General features: G+C 45.3%; 1 protein-coding gene across 1 annotated transcript in view; it reads left to right on the top strand.

The window, feature by feature from the left end:
• Positions 1 to 22,995, top strand: part of IL17REL (interleukin 17 receptor E like) — a 600,388-nt gene that overhangs the window by 375,391 nt on the left and 202,002 nt on the right. The window contains exon 13 of the mRNA XM_069229705.1: positions 9,397 to 9,542. Within this exon, the coding sequence (XP_069085806.1) occupies positions 9,397 to 9,542 (146 nt within the window). The remainder of the gene's footprint in view (positions 1 to 9,396; positions 9,543 to 22,995) is intronic.

Genomic DNA, 22,995 nt, shown 5'->3' with positions numbered 1-22,995 from the left:
GGGAACAGTTCTTGAAATACAAGCGGGGTATTACCTGTTTTAAAACATTGTTCTCCATGGAAGCGAAGGGATGGACAGGATAGACATGAATCTAGCAGGTCAAGACATAAGACGCCAACTTTGCGGTGTTGGGATCACACCATGGGGCCACAGGTGCTGTGGAGAAGTCAGAGTTGAGTGTCCCTGATATTGGGGACATTGCACTCAGGACTCCTGCTGTGGCAGTCGTTGCACTCAGAAGGGACTACCGCTCCTGGTGCACGCAATAGCGTGGAGTCGGACAGCTGCGCCTGTTCTGAAGTTGCTTTGTAGTCAATGTACTTGGTTTCTTCTTGGTTTCACCAGATCTCACTTCCAAGGGCCCAGGAACTGGATTTCACACTGCTTGGTGAGTCAGGACTCTCAGCAAGAGAGCCCTGGTGCTGGCAGATGAGTTCTTTGATGTCCCTGAATCTTCTAACAGTAGGCAAGCTCAGTTCAAGCCCTTGGAGGACCTTGGAAAGCGGGATGTTGAAAGCAAAGTCCAGTCCTTTCACTCCCAGGACAGAAGCAGCAGGCCAGCACAGCAAAGCAACAGGCAGAGTAGCAGTCCCTCCAAAGGCATCTAGCTCTTCTTCCTGGCAGAATGTCCTCAGTCCAGAAATGTCCTGAAGTTGTGGCCTCAGAGGTCCAATACTTATACTCATTTCTGCCTTTCAAGTAGGGAAACTTCAAAGGAAAGTCTTTGTAGTGCACAAGAACCCGCCTTTGCTGCCCTGGCCCCAGACACACTCCAGGAGGTTGGAGGCTGCTTTGTGTAAGGACAGACCACTTCAATATTCAGGTGCACGTGTCAGCTCCTCCCACCACTCTCGCCAAGAACGACCCATCAGGATATGCGGTGCACACTGCAGCTTCCTTTGTGTGAATGTCTAGAGTGAATTCACAAACAGCTCAACTGTCATCCTGACCCGGACGTGTATTCCACAGACAGGCAGAGGCACAGAATTACTCAGCATTAACATGCCTGCTTTCTAAATGTGGCATTTTGAAACTTACAATTTAAAAGCCAACTTCACCAAAATATGTATTTTTATATTGTGAATTCAGAGACCCCAAACTCCACATCTCTATCTGTTCCCAATGGGAAATTACACCTGAAAGATATTTCAAGGCAATCTCCATGTTAACCTACGGGAGAGATAGGCCTTGCAATAGTGAAAATGAAATTTAGCAGTATTTCACTATAAGGACATTGAAAAAACACAGTAGTGCAGGTCCTACCTTATAAATACACTGCCTTGGGCCTGCCTTAGGGGTGACTTACATGTAGTTAAAGGGAAGGTGTGGGCCTGGCAAGTGGGTATACTTGCCATGTCGAGTTAGCAGTTCCAACTGCCCACAAAGACACATCAGTGGCAGGTCTGAGACATGTTTACAGGGCTACTCGTTTGGGTGGCCCAATCAGTGCTTCAAGCCCACTTGTAGCATATGATTTACAGGCCCTAGGAACATACTGTGCACTGTACTAGGGACTTACTAGTAAAACAAATGTGCCAATTATGGATAAACGAATTACCAATACAATTTAGACAGAGAGCACTTGCACTTTAAGACTGGTCAGCAGTGGTAAAGTGCCTAGAGTCTTAAAGCCAGCAAAAAAAGAAATTCAGAGCAGGATCAAGAAACCGGAGGTCAGAAGCCAAAAAGACAGGGGAAACCATGCCAAGAGCTTGCAGGTCTAACAAACGTCTTCAAAAAGATCCTTAAAACTCAGCTTTTCTCCCAATCAATGTGGGTTTCTTTCTTATTTTTATTTGTTTCTCGTTTCTACACATTAGTTGAGGCTGAACAAGTTTTCTTTGTTTTTTATTTTAACACTGAGATGCCCTTTGGCCATTTCGAAATGCCATTTTATTCATTCATTCAGATATGAAGATATTGTTTATAACAAACCATGCACCTATTTTGCTTTGATTTGCCACACTAAGCTTTTCTGCCCAATGCATGCTTTGATGAACCTACATATCATCTTAAAATGCTATCTGATAACATATCTAAATGATAGTTATGAATGTGTAATTTCTTTTCAAGATGAGCGATTTCACATGTGTGTACACAAAAGGATATATGTCATTAAATAACATCTGGTTCACTTACTTTATCCATGCCATAATAAAATGAATGGAGACTGAATGTATATTTGCCAAAATAACTGCACAGCATGACTTAGTTTAATAAAGGGTATTACATACGGCCACTAAAACACATTTTTCCATAGACTATTTTTTTCTGTGTTTGAGTTAGTTAAAAATGTCATCTATGTCACATATGTATAACAGGAAATGAACTATAAGGAAGTACAAAACATGCTCTTCCTGTGTAATCTACCCTAAAGTGAGAATGATACATGTCTATTTTACCTCTTCCTGAAGTTGTACAGAGTGCAAAATGATGGAAAAGTGCTGACAATAAGCCCCCAACTTTTTTATTGGCAAAATAGAGATAGCTAGTGAAGGCTTCTCTCTAACACCCCACTCTTTAATGGCCTTCAGGTCAGCAGTTTTCTCTCAAAGTTAAGATAAACATCTGGGAGGACACTGCATAGAGAAGCACTGCAGTGGTGAATACCATCTGAATATGAGAAACTGCTGAGAGGATATTGTTAGACCTGGCATCCTTGGCAGGTTTACCCTTTAAGTGTTTGTGCTGTCTCCTCAAAACATGTTAGATTGGCTTATACAGTATTGGCATATTTACTTTACTTGTAAGTCTCTAGTAAAGTGGCTCTATCCATGCACAGGGTCTATAACTTAAATTCTACTAGTTTACCTGCAACACTGATTGTGTCATCCACTATAGTAGCACTTTAAACATGTGTCAGGCTTGCCATTGCGGCCTGTGTGTGTGTGCAGTTTTAAACTGCCATTGCGCCCTGGCAAGTTAAACCCTTTGCCTGACCAAAACCTTCCTTGTTAATACTTATAAATCACCCTTAGTGTAGGCCCTGACAGCCCAGGGAGCAGAGTGGAATGTAAAAGTAGGGCATGTACTTTTAAGCTTTACATACCCTGGTAGTGAAAAATGTTTAAATTCATTTTGCAGTACTGCAAAGCCCACCTATCCTATGGGATAACATTGAAGTTACCTTATTATATTTTATAAGTGTAATTTCCAAATGGAAACAGGTGATCAGTTCAAGTTTGGTGTCTCTGGAATTGTAATCAAAAATCCTAACTTATGGTGAAGTCTGATTTTAAATTACATTTTTGAAAATTCCAGTTTTAGAAAGTTGGCATTTTCTGGCCTTCGCCATTTGTCCCTGCGGCCTGTCTCTGGGAGTAGTTGAAAGCTGGGCTTTATGTATTCCTCCTAGACAGCCACAAACAATGGGGAACTTAGGTGTGTCGAGATGGACCATCACGGGCAGGATGGGAGGGAGGAGCTGGACTCAGCCCCTTACAGTTAAAAAGATATTCCCTATAATTAGTCTGCTGCCATGGCCAGGAAGGCAGGGCACCGGTGCACTAGAAAGGCAACCCCCTGAAAGCTTCTCTCCACATCAAAAGCATACCTGGGTATAAATACTGGACCTCAGACACCAACTCTTCGGTACTCTTCTTGACCAGTAGATGCCCTGCCAGGAAGAAGGACTGCTGTGCTACTAAAAGGACTGCCACTCTGTTGGACTGCTGCTCTGAATGACTGCTGCTCTGATGTGCTGCCCTCGTGCCTGGGTGAGAAGGGCTGGACCTTCATCTATTGAACCCAGGAACCCAGAATGACTCCAGGGGCTAGTTGGCTGGCCTCCTGATCTGAAGACTTAGGGACAGAACAGGCTTCCAACAACCTTGCACCTGGACTCTACCATCTGTGGGTTGACCCTGCCAACTGGTGCCACCCTAGTTCTGGGCCCCTGGTAAGTTGGTTTAAGGTGCTCTGACAGCCTCTGTGGATCCAACAACCGATGAATCCTTTCTGCTGTGCAGCACAACCCAGAGTAGAACTGACACATCGCCTCCGCTTCATGGATTTGACCAGTCACTAAGACCTACACCGCCTCTGCTGGATCATTGGAACCACAACTGCGCAAGACATCCTCATGCCTTCATGTCCCTCATCAACAGCAGCCAAGACAGTGATGCCGGACTCTGCATTGCAGTCTTGCAGCTTCTCAGGACTAATGCAGTGCCCTGACTGTATGCCACATTCTTTATGCCGGACTTTGCATCGGATGTCCCATCAACAGGATCCTTGATAACGATGCAGGCCCTTGCAGTGCAGCATTGATGTATCATGGAACGGATGCATTGCTTTGGTTGCATGACATATCTTCAACACAGATCCTCACAATGCTCTGCAAACTAGGATTTAAGGTACTTTGTTGAGCAGCCTAAGTGGGTCCCTGTAACAGGAGTGAGCTTCATCGTGGTCTGCCTGAACTTGTGGCTTATGCCAAAAGTCCAGTGATCCAGGTATCCACAGTTGGCGCTTGGTGCTTTTTGGTGCTATTGTCTCTAAAACATTTAAAACTGTATATCTCTGGTTCTACTGATTGGATTTCTGTTGTTTTCGTCTTGGTTTATTTATTAAAGAAGGTTCTTTTTTTCTAATTTGGTGTGGCATCCTTTTTATACAGTGTTTTCACTTTATTACTGTTTGAGGTGGTCCACAAACTCTTTACACATTGCCTCTGAGTTAAGCTTTATTACTCTGTGCCAAGATATTATAAGGCTGTGCACAGTTTAATTTGGGGTTAGATTGTGCCCAACCCTGGCAAGGATCGTGGTTGCTGCTTTACCATGGCTCACACCCCAATCAAACATCTACCACCGGTCAGGAGTGAAGTCCATAGATAACCCTGTACAGTCCTGACAGAAGAAGACGAAAGCGAGGTCGCTAGGGACCCCATGGTAGACAAGGATGTTGGTGGTTTCCTGGCTGGAACTATGTAGCCAGGTACAAGCATGCAAACTTAAGAAAGGCTGTTAGTATCCTTCACATCAATGTGATTTGAAATATGGATGTGTGAACATTTTAGCATGGATGTAGATGTAAAAATTAATGTGCCACAGGACTTGGGGCCTGGTTTAAAACTTGACGGATGAAATACAAATGTCCACTGCGGACGATCCAATTATATCCTATAGGGTTTGTAATACAGCGGATGGGATATCCGTCATGTTTGTGACGGAGTCTGATGTGATAATTATATTGTAACTTTACCAGAGATGCCACTTTTAGAAACTTGGCATTTTCTTACTTTAGCCATTTGCCACCTACTGCCTGTATTTGATTACGCGTCTGGTGTGGACAACTGCTGGACTGTTCCGCATTCCCTCTAGATAGCTAATTCTAGATTACTTCTGCTCTGTTAGCATGCAATCATAAGTGATGGGGGTTTGCATCTCAGGATGGATTCTGTGGGTGGCTGGCTGCTGGGGACTATTCAGAAGGATAAGGTCCAATTTACCATCTGTGTTGTATATGGTCCTAATGTAGATGATCTTTGATTTCTTGATGCCTGAGCTTCATTATTGCCCACCACTGTACATTATTTGTGGCATCTTTAATATAATGGTATGCCCTTACAAAGACTCTGACCCAGACTCCTGATAGTTTGGCGTGCAGTGGTAAGTGTTGACTTTGCGGGTTCTACATCAACTAATCTCATATGCTTTGGTTTATTTTTGACGCTTTGAGCGACCCAGTGAACCAGGCTTTACATATTGTTCTGCCCCCTATAAAGCAATGTCGAAGATAGATATTTTATTTGTCAGCAATACTTTGGTCTTGACTTCTAAGCTAGTGCTTAACCCGAGGGTCCTATCAGACCACAACTCTCAATGTTTGTTTATCAAACCTAGCAAACCTATTCATACTTTGGGGCCTTGGTGTTGGACCTTTGAACTCAAATTATTATACAATGATAAATATGTTACCTCTATAAACGCTCATTTGCGCGTTATAGCATTCAGCAGAGGCTCTTCACCACCTTCGTTCATTTGGGATGCTCTTAAGGTGTTCTGCCAGGGACAAACTTTAACATTTTCTTCCTGCAAACGCAGACTGGTATTGCAGGAGGAAATGGTGGCTTGTTGATGTCTTAGTCTGGGAGAATCTGAGTTGGATTGCAGCATTATCGCAAGGGTTAGGTTTCGGGTCAAGCGGCTTCGGTTTCAGTCTGCAGTCCTCAGAGCCTCACTTAGAAAGCAAATCTGGGATCGGGCGGTGAAAAATGGATGAGCTAGGCAAATGGTTAGTTTTGAAAATAGTGAAGAGATGGGCCGGATTCTTTACTTTTGAAAAAGGGATCGCTCTAGTATTAACACCATCCAACAGATCAGGGGTGGGAACAGGGAGCTCATAGTCGATCCTTCACCTATCAGAGTTGTTTTTCAATGGTTTTACCAAGACCTTTACAGAGACAACTGTTCCTCCTCCTTTGAAGATATCTTTGTGGAGCAGTATTTTCCCTACAAGGTGACCCTTAGCCAGAGTGCAAAAAATTAAACGCACCTATCACTCTGATGGAGGTTGAAAATGCTATTGGCTCCTTTCCTAACGGAAAAGCATCCGGTCATGATTTGATCTCGCTAGAGTTCAATGCCATCCTTTCACGGATTCCTGCCCCAGTGCTTCGGGACATGTTTAACTCTTTAGAGTTGTCCAAGGGAGTCCTCAAGTCTTGGGGCACTAATATTGCTATCTTTCCCAAAATAGGGAAGGATCCCACGCTTTATGTTCATACCGCCCAATCCCCTTAATCAACATTGATTCTGAGATCTACACATGTATCCTTGCCAACCGCCTGTCCACTATTAACTCAAAGCTAGTTAATCCGAATCAGCCCAGCTTTATCCCAGGTCATGATACTACATCTCATGTTAATATGGCGAGTATGGCTCTGGATATGGCCTTCTTTGGAGGGGGGCCAAATGGCATGACATTTTTAGACACTGAGAAGGTCTTTGACTGGGTCTTCTGGTCCTTCGTGTGGGGGATCATGGAGACTGCAGGCTTGGGCTCTGTCTTCATCTCCAGAATTTGTTGTCTCTATTCTGTCATCAGAGCATGGATTTCCTGTTCTGGTTCTTTCTCAGATATAATCTCTATATCTCGCGGCAGTAGGCAGGGATGCTCTCTTTCTCCCCAGCTATTTGCCCTTTACATAGAGCCTTTTATTTAATCCCTTAAATGGTCCAGAGAGATTTTGCCCCTGCGAATACATTCGTTTGAAGTCAATGTCCTAGCCTATCCTGATGATATGGCAGTTGTAACCCCTACCCTGGTTACTGGCCTACACTCAGTTGTGGGCACAACCCAATCTTTTGGGGAAGTCTCTGGTAATAAAATGAACTGTGAGAAGACTCAGGTCCTGTCTAATGTGAACATCCTCTTCTCACAATAACAGATTGCTACGATCAATAATGTATTTAGGGGTTACCCTATCTGTTCATATTATGGAAATCGTCAAGCGCAATTACGGGAAGCTTTATCAACATTCTGTGAATTTATTTACCAAATGCAACCTTCTTCATTTGGGCTAGATTGGCCTGTGTAACCCTAACAAGATGGTCATTCCTCTGCGGGACCTTTATCTTTTCTGGCATATCCCCATTTTTTCTTCAAGCAACCTTCTTGTCTAAGATCGAGGCTTCTTGGCAGAGATTTATTTGGGGGTACTAGAAGCCCTGTTGCAAGATGCAGGTCTTACAACAGCCCAAGGAAGACGGGGGTGGGGGCCTGACTCGACTACGCCTGGTTTTCGGGTGGGGATGTGGAACAAGGTCATATGTTTACTGATTATCTGCCCTTGGGGGAATCAGTTGTCCCCGGGATGGGCATTGTGGATACATTATATTTCAAGAGAACTCGCTTTAATACCTTAAAGGTTTTCCATTTAATCTAGGGATTTGTTGAGCGTATTTTCCCTGATATTACCCTATTTAACCAGCTTGCATGCATAGGATATAACCCTAGCTTACCCTTCTGTGTTCATAATAGCTTGTGGGAGATCTGAGAGAGGGTTCATCTTTTTGCCTTGGGCCAACTGTTTGAGGATGAGGAGTTTCTTTCTTTGAGAATTCACGGCAACAATTCTCGCTTCCTCATACCTGTTTCGCCAGATATTTGCAGTTACAACATTTTATTGTTTAGCCTTAAGAAATGAGTTAATGTGTTCTGATAACTCTCTACCTGAGCTTATCGTGAAAGCTCTGGTGAAGAGAAATATTGGGAATGCCTATAAATTAATCTACTCCTCTATTGAGGACCATTTGGTCGATCCATTCCATTTCAGGGCAAATAAATGGAGTCAGCTCCTTAATACAGAGGTAATGGTTGGTGACCTGTCATACAGTAATATCTTGACCCATTTGGCTCTTAATGTGTCACGTGTGAGGTGCATCACTAACATCCATTAATGATCTATATTATACTCCTCACTGCCTCTTTTTAATGAAGATGTGGTCTGAGGACCACTGTTTTTGCCGTGGTCTTTCGTTGTGCAGGGGCCAATGTCCTTCATGTATTGGCGGCCTGCCCTACTTTACATTTCTTTGGGGAATTCGTTTTTGGGAAGATGCAGGCTTTATTATATCTTTATGTCATTATGCACTCTAAGCTGATTATGCTGGGACATTCCCCTGCAGTTAGCAGACGTATATTTTTTTGCGATCTCTTTGGCCAGATTGATTCTGCCTCGTTTCAAGCTCTCGTCCAATCCTCTGGATCTGGTGGCGGGAGTTTTTGAATACAAGTCTGTCGGAGATAACGCTGATAGAGAATGATCCTCGAGGAGAAGTTTGAGCCGGATTTTGGACCCTATAGGTTCTGAATGGCAGCTGCTGCAACTACTCAGGACGTGGACATTTAGCCCACCCTTTTCTTTTTTTTTCCTTTCACCACGTTGCTCCCCTCCATCTTTATCCCTGGATATTAAAAAGGAAATGTTATTCTAGCCAATGACCTGTTTTAGTGGCTTTTTTTGGTTTATTTTGTTTGATGAAGCCTTGTTTTTATTCCCTTTTGGGGATGTAATGGATCCGTCTTTTTGTCCCGCACCCCCCCCGCCCCCCCTTTCTTCCTTTCTTTTTTCCCTTGGGCTTTGTTTATAAAAAGTTTTAAATGGACTTTGGAAACAAATGGGCGTGATTGACAATCATGTATTATGATTTGTCCAAACATTAATGAACCAGAATGTAATTTTCTCTATTCCTAATGATACAATATTATATGCACTCGGTTATTTTGGTTTTCATTCAAGTTTATATCACCATACCTGCCGTTCTGATGACAAATCCTGTTATTTAAGATTGTTTCTGAAAGAAAAGGCCGACTTTTCCATATTGTTTACATTTGTAAAAGCTATTTGGGAGGGAATAAGTGCTCATCATTGACTTTTTCTTCTATTAGGATGGCAAATGAACTTGGAAGTAGTAGCACACGTCGTGCAGGTCACACTCACATCACAAGCAAAAGCAACATTTTCTGTAATTGTGTACAACAAGACTCAGTCATCAGAAAATGATCTCCTTTACACGTTCCCATCTATCCAAGTGGTAAGTGTGCTTTGGACCTTTTTGATATAATTATTAACCTTTCCATCCATCTTCTTTAAATCACCAATACCACTGAAAATAATAAAGGTTAGCCACCGAAATAATGTGTGCAGTATTTCTTCTACACCTACAGCACCTGCAGAGTTGGACAGTGAAGAGTAGGTAAAAGAGTTTTATTAAAGTCAAGCTACCAACGATGACGGATATTCTTTTTGATTGATTCTGCCATCCACTGCAGGGGGTGTGTGTTCATAAAGTTCCTGACAAATATAAAAATGTAAACATTTACATATCCAATGGCCTCATCTATTTGCAAAACGCACAGAACAATATATTCTTACAAACATAGTAGGTCATTTACATGGGCAGTTAAAGTCACCACCTGTTGTCAAGGAACAGATTGTTCCTACATGTATCAAATGTGGCCCTTTTACTATGGGCGCCGACAGCAGATGTTATTCTGCCCCCCCATAAAATCATTGCACCTCTCCAGATTTGTGCTGTAGAATAAAATGCTAACTTGCCTGGGTTAAAACCTGAAAAACTTGTTGGCAGCATGCATGCAGATTATGACAGATTAATTAACAGCTTAAAGTCTTTAATTTTGAAGTCATTAGATACATATCACTTTATTCTGAGAGCGGATATTTTTTCCCGACAGGTAAAATCGACCATTGAAAAAATGTATTACTGCTCTTACCGTTTTTTCCCTTGATTGATTTTGCCTACTGGTGTCAAGTTTTCTATGTTAAAATGGGGAATAAAAAGCAGATGTTTTATAGCCAAATTTTCCCTATTATCGACGTGAGAAGGTCAGAAAGGGGAGAACATTCCTTGCAAAAACTCTGGCAGGTGATACCAAAGAGTGATTTCCCAGATCCAAGAGCAATTTTTGCTGGCATTGTTATACAAATCAGATGCAAAAACTATTTGCCCATGGCTTTTGAAACTCAAAGTGGGAGGCTTAAGTAGGAGATGGACCACTTAATAAGGTGATATTCAAGTGTGTAGGTAATTTTATTATGCTTAGTTGTGTTATGTTATTATGTTATGGTATGGTTATGTTATCTTACATTATGTAATGTTATGTTCATTTGCATGACATGCATCACACCCGGGACAGTATCAAGGCATTGAAGCAGGAGCTGTATGGCCAGAGACCAGAATTCAGGAACTGAGGAGGTGGCACTGATGTGCATGGGCATGTCCTTCCAAGCTTTAGGGGTGAGCTAGAAGAAGGCATGACCACTGGCACTAATTTTGTGCATGGGAGTTAGGGGGTGAGATTAGGAGTCCCGCTGACAGACGATTCTGATAGGTTTATGGAGATTTATGCAGTTGTTGAGGTATGTGGGGCCAATCTTGTGTAAGACTTTGTATGTGAGTAGTTTTCTGAGTCCTCGTTTGTGGAAGGGGAGCCAGTGGAGCTCTTTTAGGTGAGGGGATGCAAGGGTGGGGTGGGTGGTGAGAGTGAGCCTGGTCACTGAGTTTTGTAAAGTCTGGAATCTTCTGGTCATGTTGAGAACTGATTCCAGCATAGAGTGTGTTGCTGTAGTCCAGCTTGCTGGTTGATGAAGGTTTGGGTGATGGTTCTGTCAGTGATGGTTGGGAACCATTTGATGATCAGGAGATGGAGACTGCGTTCACTATGCCATTGTGAGTTAGTTTGTGTGGGAATCAAGGACGTTTTGCAGTGGCCTACAACTTTTTGCCCCCATTTTTTATTACTAGATGAAGGTTTTCTGACTATGCTCTGCTAACCAGGGCCCGTGCTCTGATCAAAAGTACATGGTAATTAGGTGTCCCATGCCTGCACCATAACTTCAACCACAGAAACTAAAGGATTGACCAGGAACTCACTACCCTGCTCAGCACTTCAATCCCCACAGCAACATGTCAAATTCTAACCACTACTCAAAAAAAACTTCCACCAACCCCAGTGAAGTAAAAAAAGTAGCAGCCTATCTCCTTGATCTCATTCCTAGCCAAGGTACTGGAAACGTCCATCAACAGGCAATTCATGACATGTCTAGAGCAGAACAAGCTGCTCAATGCTTCCCAATCAGGTTTCTGTAGCAATCAAATCACAGCACCAAGACCGCCGAAATCGTAGCCACCAGCAACATCCAAACCCTCCTCGACTGAGGTGAAACATCAGCCCTGATCCTCCTTGACCTCTCTGCAGCCTTCGACATTGTTTCCCACCACACACTGATCAAAGGACTCCACCACATCAGCATCCAAGGGAACACCCTTAGATGGATCACCTTCTTCTCCATCAGAAGGAAACAGAAGGTCCGCCTGCCATCTTTCACCTCGGAACCCAGAGATATTGTCTGCGGCATCCCCCAGTGCTAATCCCTTAGCCATACTCCCTTCAACGCATACATGACCCCAGTGGCCAACATCATCAGATATCATGTCCTCAACCTCATATCCTATGCAGACGGCATTGAACTCATCATCTCCCTCACTGATAACCCTACCACAAGCAGGACCACTTTTCACAGATGCATGAAAAGCATCAGTGCCAGGTTGAAAAACAACTGCCTGAGATAATCATGGGCAAGATGGAAGTATTAATCTTTGGCAACAACAGCAACTCCAGAAATGATGCCTGGTGGCCCCCAGACTTGGGACCTGCACCCATACCCACTGCCCACTTGAGAAACCTCAGAATCATCATTGACATGAAATTACAGAATAGCACCATCACCTTTGCCTGCTTCCTTACTCAGTGCATGCTACAGAAGATCTTTCAAACAAGATGCACTATGACATAGGCCCTTATCACCAACCGACTGCACTATGGGAGCGCCCTCTACATAGGAATTGCCGCACTCCTTCTACAAAGACTCCAAACCATACCTCAGCCTGACTCATCCTCCACCTCTTCTGATGTTCCCACGTCATACTTCACCTAAGGCAACTCCACTGGCTCCCCATACAGAAAAGATGCCAATTCAAGCTCCTGACCCAGGCCCACAAGGCTTTACACAACTAAGGACCCCACTACATCAACCACCACCTAAACATCCACCTACCGTTGAGAAGCTTATGCTCCACCTCCTTTTCACTCACACACATGTCCCTCATCCACTGGTGCAGAAGTGGAGGGCACTCCTTCCACATTGTAGCAAAGACATTGAACAGCCTTCCCCTGCAACTCGGAACCATGACTTCTCTTCCAGAGTTCTGAAAGGTCTTCAAGACCAGGATTTTTAAATGAGCCGCTAGGAAGTGCAAGCGCTTGGATACCCTTTAGGGTAATTAGCAGTGTTTTACAAATCCTTACTGATTGATTGATTGAGCTAAGGATGGACTGAAAAACAGTGTTGAAGGCTGCGGAAAAGTTCAGTAGAATAAGGGCAGTGGTGCCACCTCTGTCCACAATCATAAAGATTTTGTTTGTGATGGCGATGAGAGTAGTCTCAGTACTGTGGTTGAGGCTGTAGCCAGATTGAGTGGTGGTGAGAAGGTGGTTGTCATTGAGGTAGGTGACTAGGCATTTCTTTATTATACAGTTAGCATTGTTTGTATTACTTTGGACAGTTCCTAGACTTTCTACTCTGTTAGATATAGATTGATTCTTTGAGACGTATATTTGACCAATTGTTCCATGCTTGTAAATTAGGGTGAACATTTTCTAAAAAGCAAATTTTACAAGTGTTTGCTAAACAATTTAGCCATGTGCAGAGGAGGAAAGAGAAAGGTGCGTGTTGATAAATGGAAGGATATTCTTGTGTCATGTATGTGCTCTTACTTGTACTCAGCTGATTATTGCTTTTGTGGTGTACACTATTTTCTTAGCACAAAATGTATCCTTAGGCCCATGTTGGAAACAAGGGTGAATTTTGTACTAAGATAATGGTGGTAAATGCTGCATTACACTTTTCACATAATAATACATGATTACGAGTACTATTATGGTAATTGTGAGTATTTCAAGAGAATTATGCCAGATATTCCCACCCCTAATGAAAGTACCACACAGATCACTGTTTTATTAACTTGTTCACAGCAAGATAATTCTGGCACATTCTATTGTAAAGCTCGTTTGCATTTTTAGCAAACCATGTTAGTTCAATTTGATGCTTTCCTGTGAAGGAAGGATAGTCAATATTTGCTTTTTTTCCAAATGGATTCAGAATCTTATCCTTTGCAAAAGGGGGTGGCCTGATTGGGAACCATATATTCATGCAGTTTCTGCATTGAGTTGCTGAGAGCAAAATTTGAAATGTAATTATTCCTCAAGAGAAAATATTCTGAATTTGTTGCTCCCCAGATTTCAGTTGGTTTTCATTGGTTTTATTTTTTCAGAAGAAGGTGTGCCAGTTCAGGCAAAAGGGCTGATTTAGAGTTTATTGGGCATAGGTAAATCAATACTGTGTGTCCTCTGCCTAATATCAATGTATTAAACATTTGACAGATGGGCTGGTACTGTCCATCAAACATTTCAAATGATCGTGTTTTTAAAAACAAAATCCCAAAGTTTTTGAAAAAATGAAAAGTAATGGCTTGGAAACCATGGGAGTTTTTTCTCCAAAGGTGTGGGGGTCATTTAAATATTTTACTTTCTGTTACCTCCACGTTTTTTTATGGCTGTAAAGAAGAGTAAAAACTTGCCAATTGACTCTGAATTAGACTAGCAGTCGAATGGACAAACCTCTGATGGTCTTTATGCCATCGGGCCATTAGAGGAGTATGTTGGCTACAGAGATGGAGTAGTCTCTGCAGCTGACATACTTAACATCGACCTTACTTGTACTCAGCTGATTATTGCTTTTGTGGTGTACACTATTGATCTTTTTGTTTCGTAACCCATTGTTGATACTCTGATTTCTTGATTTATTATGAAAAGGTTTAATGTCTAAAAAGTGTTATTGATATGAAAAAAATCAAAGCTGATAAGTGATGTGAATATGGATGGTGTCTTCAATCTAATATCAGATCTTTGATAAAACAGAATGGTAAATAGGTCTGGGTGAAATTTCAGTTGCACAGGAGTAATCAGAGTTATTTCAGTAACTCTGTTTTACTCTTATGATGCAAAATTACTGAAATTACACCAGCTTGAGTAATGGATGCTGGATGTGTGAAAGTATGGCTGAAAATAAAAATCAAGCAGCAGTATCCCTAATTGAAGTTGTTGGGTTTTTGGAAGCTGAACCTGATGGGTGGAGGTAGTGGCAAGCTTGGGTCAGGCTGCACTCAACGGAACTGGATAGCAGAAGTAAGCGGCTGAGGGAGTGTGCTGTAGCTGGTCGTTTCTGGGTAAAACTACGGAACCCAGTAAGAGGAGGGGAGTTATTCTTTGCCCTGGTTGAGTCGGCAAGAACAAAAAAAGATCAAGTGGTGGACCTAAGGTAAAAAATTGGAGGGAAAGCTAGGGGGGCCACATGGGATTACAGCCATGGCAAAGGCTGGCACTAGAATAAGATAAACTATGAAACAGAAAAAGCAGAAAAGCCGGCCTAGGGTGGATGACACTTTTACAATGGGAGAAGGGAACATGGGGTAAACCCCCAGAGAACAAATAGTAAGAACAAGGAGTAAGGGCCAAAGGAAGTGTTGTATAGCTATTTAGACACGTTATTTTAGCAAACCAGGCCTGTCGTTGTGCACTTTAGCCCAGTTACACTTTATTCAGCATTGGTTTATTTTTATAGCAATAGCCACATTTGCAGTGCTGTTTTATTTTCTCCATCTAATTGTTCTTTCGCCTAGGAAAGCATTACGTTCTCAGTAGGACATTCATTTCATTTAGTGCTTTCCTCAAGGCTGCAGTCAGATAGAGTTGCCGGCAAAAGTGGTACACTATGGCCCTCATTCTGACCCTGGCGGTCGGCGGAGAGACGGCGGTCGGACCGCGAACAGACCGGCGGTATTAAAAATGGCATTCTGACCGCGGCGGTCCCCGCCGCGACCGACCGCTACTTCTCCACTCCGACCGCCACGGCGGTCATGACCGCGGGGCTGGAGTTTGCGCACTCCGGCCCGGCGGTCGTCCCAAGACCGCCAAGGGTATTATGACCCTGCCTACCGCCGCGGTTTCTTGCGGGCGGGAACCGCCGTGCGAACCATGGCGGTAAGCACTATCGGGGCCAGGGAATTCCTTCCCTGGCACTGATAGGGGTCTCCCCCACCCCCCACTACCCACCCGAGTCCTCCCCCCACACCCTCCACCCCCCTGCCACCCCCCAGAGGTGGTACGAACCCCCTCCCCACCCCCACCCCGACATGCACATACATGTACCCCGACATGCACACACCCCCAACATGCACATATACACATCCCCTACACACACATACACAACGGGGACACATACCCGCACACATACATGCCGACATGCGCACCTGCCGAACAGCACACATTACCCATAGACACAGCAGCACCCCCGCCCGCATACACGCACTCACACACCCCCTCTACACACTCACACGCACACCCCCATGCACGCCCACATCACACAACACCTTACCTTGTGCGTTGGTCCTCCGGGAGGCGACGGGAGCCATAGGGACGTGACCGCCAACAGAAGACCGCCAACAGAAGACCGCCACACGGAAATGTGGGTCGTAATTCTGTGGGCGGTGTTCTGCTGGCGTGGCGGTGGAGGTTGACCAGTCTCCACTTTCCCGCCGACCGCCAGTGTGGCTGCTGGCGGTTTTCCGGCGGAACGCTCCCAGCGGTCAGAATGCGCACAGCGGCACACCGCCGCGGTCGGCGGTCTTCACCGCGGCGGTAACTCAGCGGTCTTGCGAAAAGACCGCCAAGGTCAGAATGAGGGCCTATGTCTCCAACATTCACAGAAACACACACATTCTTATGTGGGGACCCTTTCTTAGAATGTCAGCTTTTTTATTATAAAAACACTTCTTTGTCCCCTTCACGTTGGAGAGAGATTCCAGCCAGATGACCACAACTGCATGCTGATTGGCTCGCTACAGCTGCTTGCTTAGACTGTTGAATCCCTGGCCTATATGGAGACAGTGTCTTTCTAGACTACAGGCTTCCTTGTTCAGGAATGAGGGATGATGTCTTCCCATGGGGGGAAACCTGAATGGCAGATTAGGCTTATTATGCTGTGCTCTAACGTATCTTAGGTAGGAGAAATAAATACCACTCCTACTGACAGTATGGTGGGACTGTTTTTGTGTTTCACACTCCTTGTCACCTTTTTGCTTTTAGTGTGTTTTATCACCCTAGTTATTGCAATACTTGCCATTTTATCTAAGATGCAGTTACTTCAAGATACAAACAATATTTATCCCGGATTAGGAAATTGAGGAAATGTGTAGGGAAGGTTAAAAAAGAGAAGTGGCAGAAGCAGAAGAAGAAGGATATAGGGGCTAGCTGGTGGACAGAAACGTCCAGTAAAGGATCAGAAGGTGAATACTTGAGTAATGTTACCCACTTCTAAGGAATCTATCTCTCAGAATTGTAAGAAGGTGGGACATCTGGAAGGTGAGAAGTTGGGCTTGCATGATAAAACACTGAGAAATAAGCAGCTTCTGAAAACTAGGAGAGAGAACAGTAGTAGGAAGTGACTCAGCACAAAGGAAATTGTGACCCTGAGAGACAAAAGGGCAAATGGAAGAAAATGGAAACAGTAGGAGGTAGTAGCAGGGAAGAATATGTGGTGAGATCTTGGGAAATAGGAAGTAGAGAGGAGAGGGACGTGGTTATATTTTGAACCAGCTCACTTGGGGAACAGTAAGAAGAAGACTAAGAAGCTATTGCCATTAAATTGATCTCAAATACTTTTCTCAGTTTATGAATGTCCTAGCTTAAAAACATTTGAGACTAAAGATCTTAGGCAGGTGAGCTTCATGAAAAATTATAAGGAAAATTAAGTTACAAGAGTCCTGCTAAATTCAGGGATGATAAAGTCTGCAATTATAAAAGCAGAACATGAGATACTAAAGGAAAGGATTAGCGTAGTCTGCAATTAGAAAATGTTAGAGTCAGAGAATCATGAAAAACCCTTGTTACGGTAGCATACAAGACAAAGGCAGGTCAGGTTGATTAGTCAGGAAGGTAGGCATAAGAGCAAACTAAAAATTACTGTGCCACATGTTGAAACAACATGATTTGAGAGTGAATTCAATTATAAAAACAGGTATTCTGCTCTTGCACCACCTGGATATGGCAATGATAGAGGGCTAAGTGATATATATTATGATGGTTGGTCGTCGCATAGCCTTGAGGTATTGACATGGAACATCAATGTGTTTTAGAGAATGTCAAGGCTAGAAAACATTTGGAGGCTAGTCAATCGCCATGAAATTGTGTGTCTGCAAGAAACATGGGTGTGTGTTGACACCCTTACAATTGATGGTTTTGTTCAGTTGAGCAGGCCAGCAAAGAAAAGCCAACAGCGGCGCCTATCTGGGGGGTTGGTTTGCATAGAACTGATGCGTAGTTTATTGAACTATGTTCTGCATATAAGATAAGGGTTGCTAGCGTCCCAAAATTCATTTTGGCAGCACAAGATATGGCTCTAAGAAAGTTCCCGGGTTCAAAGGGATTAGTTTGTTTGAATGGAAGAATGGAGGCTGACTGTCCAGAAAATCGTACGTTTAAGATAGGTCGGTGACCCTGCCCAATAGACTGTGGCCCTCATTATGACACTGGCGGTAAATCCCACTTATCGGCACGCTGACGGCCACCAACTTACTGCCGCGGTGGCAGATACCTGTTCACCATATTATGACACACACACACCAGTCTGACAGAATACAGCCACATTCACAAATCCGCCAGACCAAAGGTCAGTGATAAACTGGCTGTACCAAAACCTTCACCGTTATGCCAACAGATCAACGCCCACCACATTATGACCCACGATTCTCCACAGCGGACATTCAATGGCGGTAAACCATTGGCGGTACATACTGCTGCACTCACAATGGACACTCACAAACAAAACACCACCCCATTGGACAATTCAAGCAACACACACCTGACACCCATACACACACCACACCCACCCACCCACACCACTATAAAAAACACACCCACAGTACCCACAACCCCTTACGAATATGAATAAGTGCCACCAGACTGACACCAAGACCAGTGAGTCAACTAGACACACACACCACATACACCCATACATCCCTCACGCACCCGACTTCACACATTCTGACACAACCTCACCAACACACATCATAGAACACCCATGGCACCACAAAGGCACCCCTGTTTCACTGAGGAGGAATTAAGGGTCATGGTGGAGGTAATCTTCATGGTAGAGCCACAGCTATTTGGAGCACAGGTGCAGCAAATATCAAGGAAGATGGAGCTCTGCCGGAGAATCATGGACAGGGTCAACGCCGTGGCACAGTACCCAAGAACAAGGGATGACATCAGGAAGAGGTGGAACGACCTATGGGGGAAGGTACGTTCTATAGCAGCAAGACACCAGCTCGCTATGCAGAGGACTGGCGGTGGACCTCCACCTCCTCCCCACAACTCACAGCATGGGAGGAGCAAGTCTTGGCAATACTGCAGCCTGAGGGCCTGGCCGGAGTCGGAGGAGGACTGGACTCTGGTAAGTCAAATTCCATCAATTATCACCCCCATACCTGCATGCCATCACATACCTCACCCTCACTCCCATCACTCCACACCATCCCACACATTCCACCATCACATCCCACTAATCCCAATGCCAAGCCCTGCATGCTGTACCAATGCATGGACACCCCTCACAACTATACATGGAGACTCATCACTAAAGCATGCACTGCATAGGGATACTCGCAGTCCCACCATACATCAACATACACAAGTAAAAGTTGGCAGGGCAACACCAACCATAGAGGGGAAGCCAGGGATGTACAATATGTCATACCCATTAACCATAACACATCATTAACATCCCCACAGGTACCCCTGCCAATGTCATTGGAGAGGAGGTGCCAGCACTATCCAGTCCCCCAACAGAAGAGGCCCACAGTGATGACAGTAACTCTGGTCTTCAGGATCTGGATGATCTACCTGGCCCATCAGGGACCACTGGACAGCCGGCTACCCAAGCCCAGTCACAGACCACCACAGAGCCTCCCCCATCAGGAAACGACACCACAGCACCCACCCAGCGTACCCAAACCTCTGTCCCCAGGACACGTCAATCAGCAGTGCGCCTACCTGTACATGGACCCCAGGCTACACCTCGCCCCCAAGACAATCAGGGACCTTAGTTCAGTGGCAGTGGACACACGGTTCAGAGGAGAGAGTCACAGGCCAACAGGGAAACTGGGAGGAGTGCTGTGCGCCCGGGGGAAGACAGGACCAGGGAACCAACTCTTCAGGAGGTGCTCTTAGATATCCTGGGAGCCTATCAACATTCCTAGGACAAGATGGGCCAGATCCTAGACAGCGTGCAGGAGAACAGACGGCTGCAGGAGAGACAGTATCAGGGGATCAGGGAGGACTTGCAGGCCATCAACAACACCCTGATCTCCATAGCAGGGGTGCTGGCAGACATGGCCAACATTATGAGGGAGGCAGTGTCACACCACCGGGCCCCTGCCACTAGACAGTCATCTGAACAGCCTTCCACTTCCGCTGCCACTAGTGGCCTGGGGGCCCGCCACAAGACCCACAGGCCACCAGCACCCCTCCCTCTGAAGAAGGTGAACCACCTCGCAAACGTTCCATGCGATCCAGACAGAAACCAGAGACACTTGCCAAGACCCCCGCCAGGAAATGAGACTCTCCTGATTGTCCCCCTTGTGTCCCACTCAGTAACCCTGTCCACCTTGAACTGCCATTGCTCCCCTTCCTATGTCCCCTTGGACAATGCACCTGTGCTAAGAACAGACTGGAACAATACCCTTGACTTTCCTTCATCATCCCCGCACCCATTGCACTTTCCCCTCTATATATTAGCACTACAATAAACATCCATTGATATTAATTGATTTCGAGTATGTCATGTATTTCAAATATGTATTGATTGAAACAGGTACAACGATTGCAAATGAACAGTACATAGAATGAGCATAGAATCAATGACCTGTAGCTGGCTGTTGTGATCACTCCAGGAGTATTTGTCAAATCATCAACGTCTGCAAAATGAATAACCAGAGGTAACAGTAAGTGGGAATAGAAATGGGGAATACGAGCATGCCAATGCCACACAGAATACAACCAAATTCACAGAACTGTAAAGTTGCACTGTCTCACCTGTGTGTCATTGGAAGTACTGACGGATCACAGACGTTCTGTTGTCGAAATCCTCATCCTCTGCCTTCTCATCCTCACTGTCCACAGGGTCCACTGCTGCCACAGGGGCATCTCCAGTCTCCTCCTCCTGCAGAAAAGGAACGTCCTCTGAGGGCCAGGTTGTGCAACATGCAGCATGCCACTACTATCTGGCAGACCTTCTTGGGTGAGTAGCACTGGGATCCACCTGTTCTATGGAAGCACCGGAACCTGGCCTTCAGGAGGCCAAAGGTCCTTTCCATGATCCTTCTGGTTCGCCCATGTGCCTCATTATAACGTTCTTCTGCCCATGTCCTGGCATTCCTCACAGTGATCAGCAGCCATGATAGGTTTGGGTAACCGGAGTCGCCTGCAAATATTGAGGGACAGCATTTAGCCACACATTATCTATATGGCCCACACTATAGGCATAAACCAACATATATTAGGTGGGAACCAGGGCTCACCTATTAGCCACACCCTGTGTCTCTGTAGTTGTGCCATCACATTTGGGATGCTGCTGTTCCTTAGGATAAATGCATCATGCACCGACCAGGATACTTAGAATTGACGTGGGAGATGTACTGGTCCACCAAGCACACCATCTGCACATTCATGGAGTGGAAACTCTTACGATTCCTGAACACCTGTTCATTCTGGTGGGGGAGGGGGACAAATATAATATGTGTTCCTTCAATCGCCCCAATTATATTGGGGATATGTCCCATTGCATAAAACCCGGCCTTCACAGTGGCCAAATCCTCAACCTGGGGGAATGCAATGTAGCTTACATGTGTTTTATCAGGGCAGACAACACTCTTGTCAGCTCTATTGAGATCATTGGCTGTGACATTCCTGCTGCCAAGCCCACTGTCATTTGGAATGAACCAGTTGCCCCGAAATGGAGAACTGATAGCACTTGCACAAGAGGGGGAATCACAGTGGGATGACGGATTGCAGATATCTAGTCAGGCTTCAATTGGGCACACAGCTCTGTGATTGTGGCCATGTCCAGTCTATAGGTGAGGATAATGTGACTGTCCTCCAGTGTAGCCAGGTCCACCAGGGGTCTGTACACTGGGGTATGCCTCCATCTCCTAATCATCCACAGCGGTAGGTATCTAAGGGACGAAAGAGTGAGGAGTCTGTCACAAACTGAACAATGGAGTCACAACAGTCCGCAGTCTGTAAACATTCAATGGGACAGTGCAATTTGTCATGTATATGTATGTGCCTATTTATCCTGTGACCCAGCATTATTCCCTAGGCCTGTTCCCCCCACTGAAATGGCGTCCGCCTGTCCTGTGTGCAAGGACATGTGGAAGTGAGGTATTGCCACTGACGTTGTGCACCATGAAGGTAGGCGGTCGTGAACTGCCGTGCACCTCCTCATTGGTTACTATTGGGCCATATGGGGTACAGTGGCCAATGGTGATCTACTCCGGCGGTGACGGTAGACACCGCTGTGGACACAAACGTCATTTTCTATCATATTCCTCACTTGTTTCCTGACCTTACATAGGAGAGGACCTACACTTCATGTGCTGCTGTCACCTACCATGGCCCGTGTGACTGGGGAAAGGGCCCCAGCCTTCACTTCTGAGGAGTTGGAGAGACTGGTGGCTGGGGTTCTACCCCAGTACGGACTGCTGTATGGGCCTCCAGACCAACAGGTGAGTACACTGTGGGAACGATGCATGTGGCATGAATGCATGGAGCTGTGTGTGAAGGCGTTGTGTAAGGGGGGAAGGATGTCCTCTTAGCTGGGTACACCTTGTGTGCTGGGCTATGTGTGTGAGTGATGATGGAAACAGGTATGGTGGGCCATTCGTGTTACTGGCTGGACTGGTTGTCTAATGGTATTCTCATGTCTCTATTGCCTCTGCAGGTCAGCGCCCATCAAAAGAAGTGTATACGGCGTGCCATCGCCAAGGAGGTGCGGACCCTGGGGGTCTATGGCAGCAAAGCACCCACTGTCGCAAACGGTGGGAGAAACTGAGACACTAGGCACGGACGACCGTGGAGGCCCAGCTTGGGATGGCCTACCAATGAGGAGGGGTTACCCATCCTACCCTGACCCCCCCTGATGGCCCGCGTACTGGCTGTGGCCTATCCAGAGCTGGATGGGCGCTTGAGGGAATTACAGCAGCCACAAGGGGGTGAATACAGTGGCTGTCATTGAAGCTCAGGGCTGGAGGGGTGATATCCGGGTGGTGGTTGTGGGTCAGTGGGTGCCCC

This window comes from Pleurodeles waltl, chromosome 4_1 (genome assembly GCF_031143425.1).
Source record: "Pleurodeles waltl isolate 20211129_DDA chromosome 4_1, aPleWal1.hap1.20221129, whole genome shotgun sequence".
NCBI lineage: Eukaryota > Metazoa > Chordata > Amphibia > Caudata > Salamandridae > Pleurodeles > Pleurodeles waltl.
Note: the sequence above shows the minus strand (reverse complement) of the source record. Positions and strands in the feature narration are given on the sequence as shown.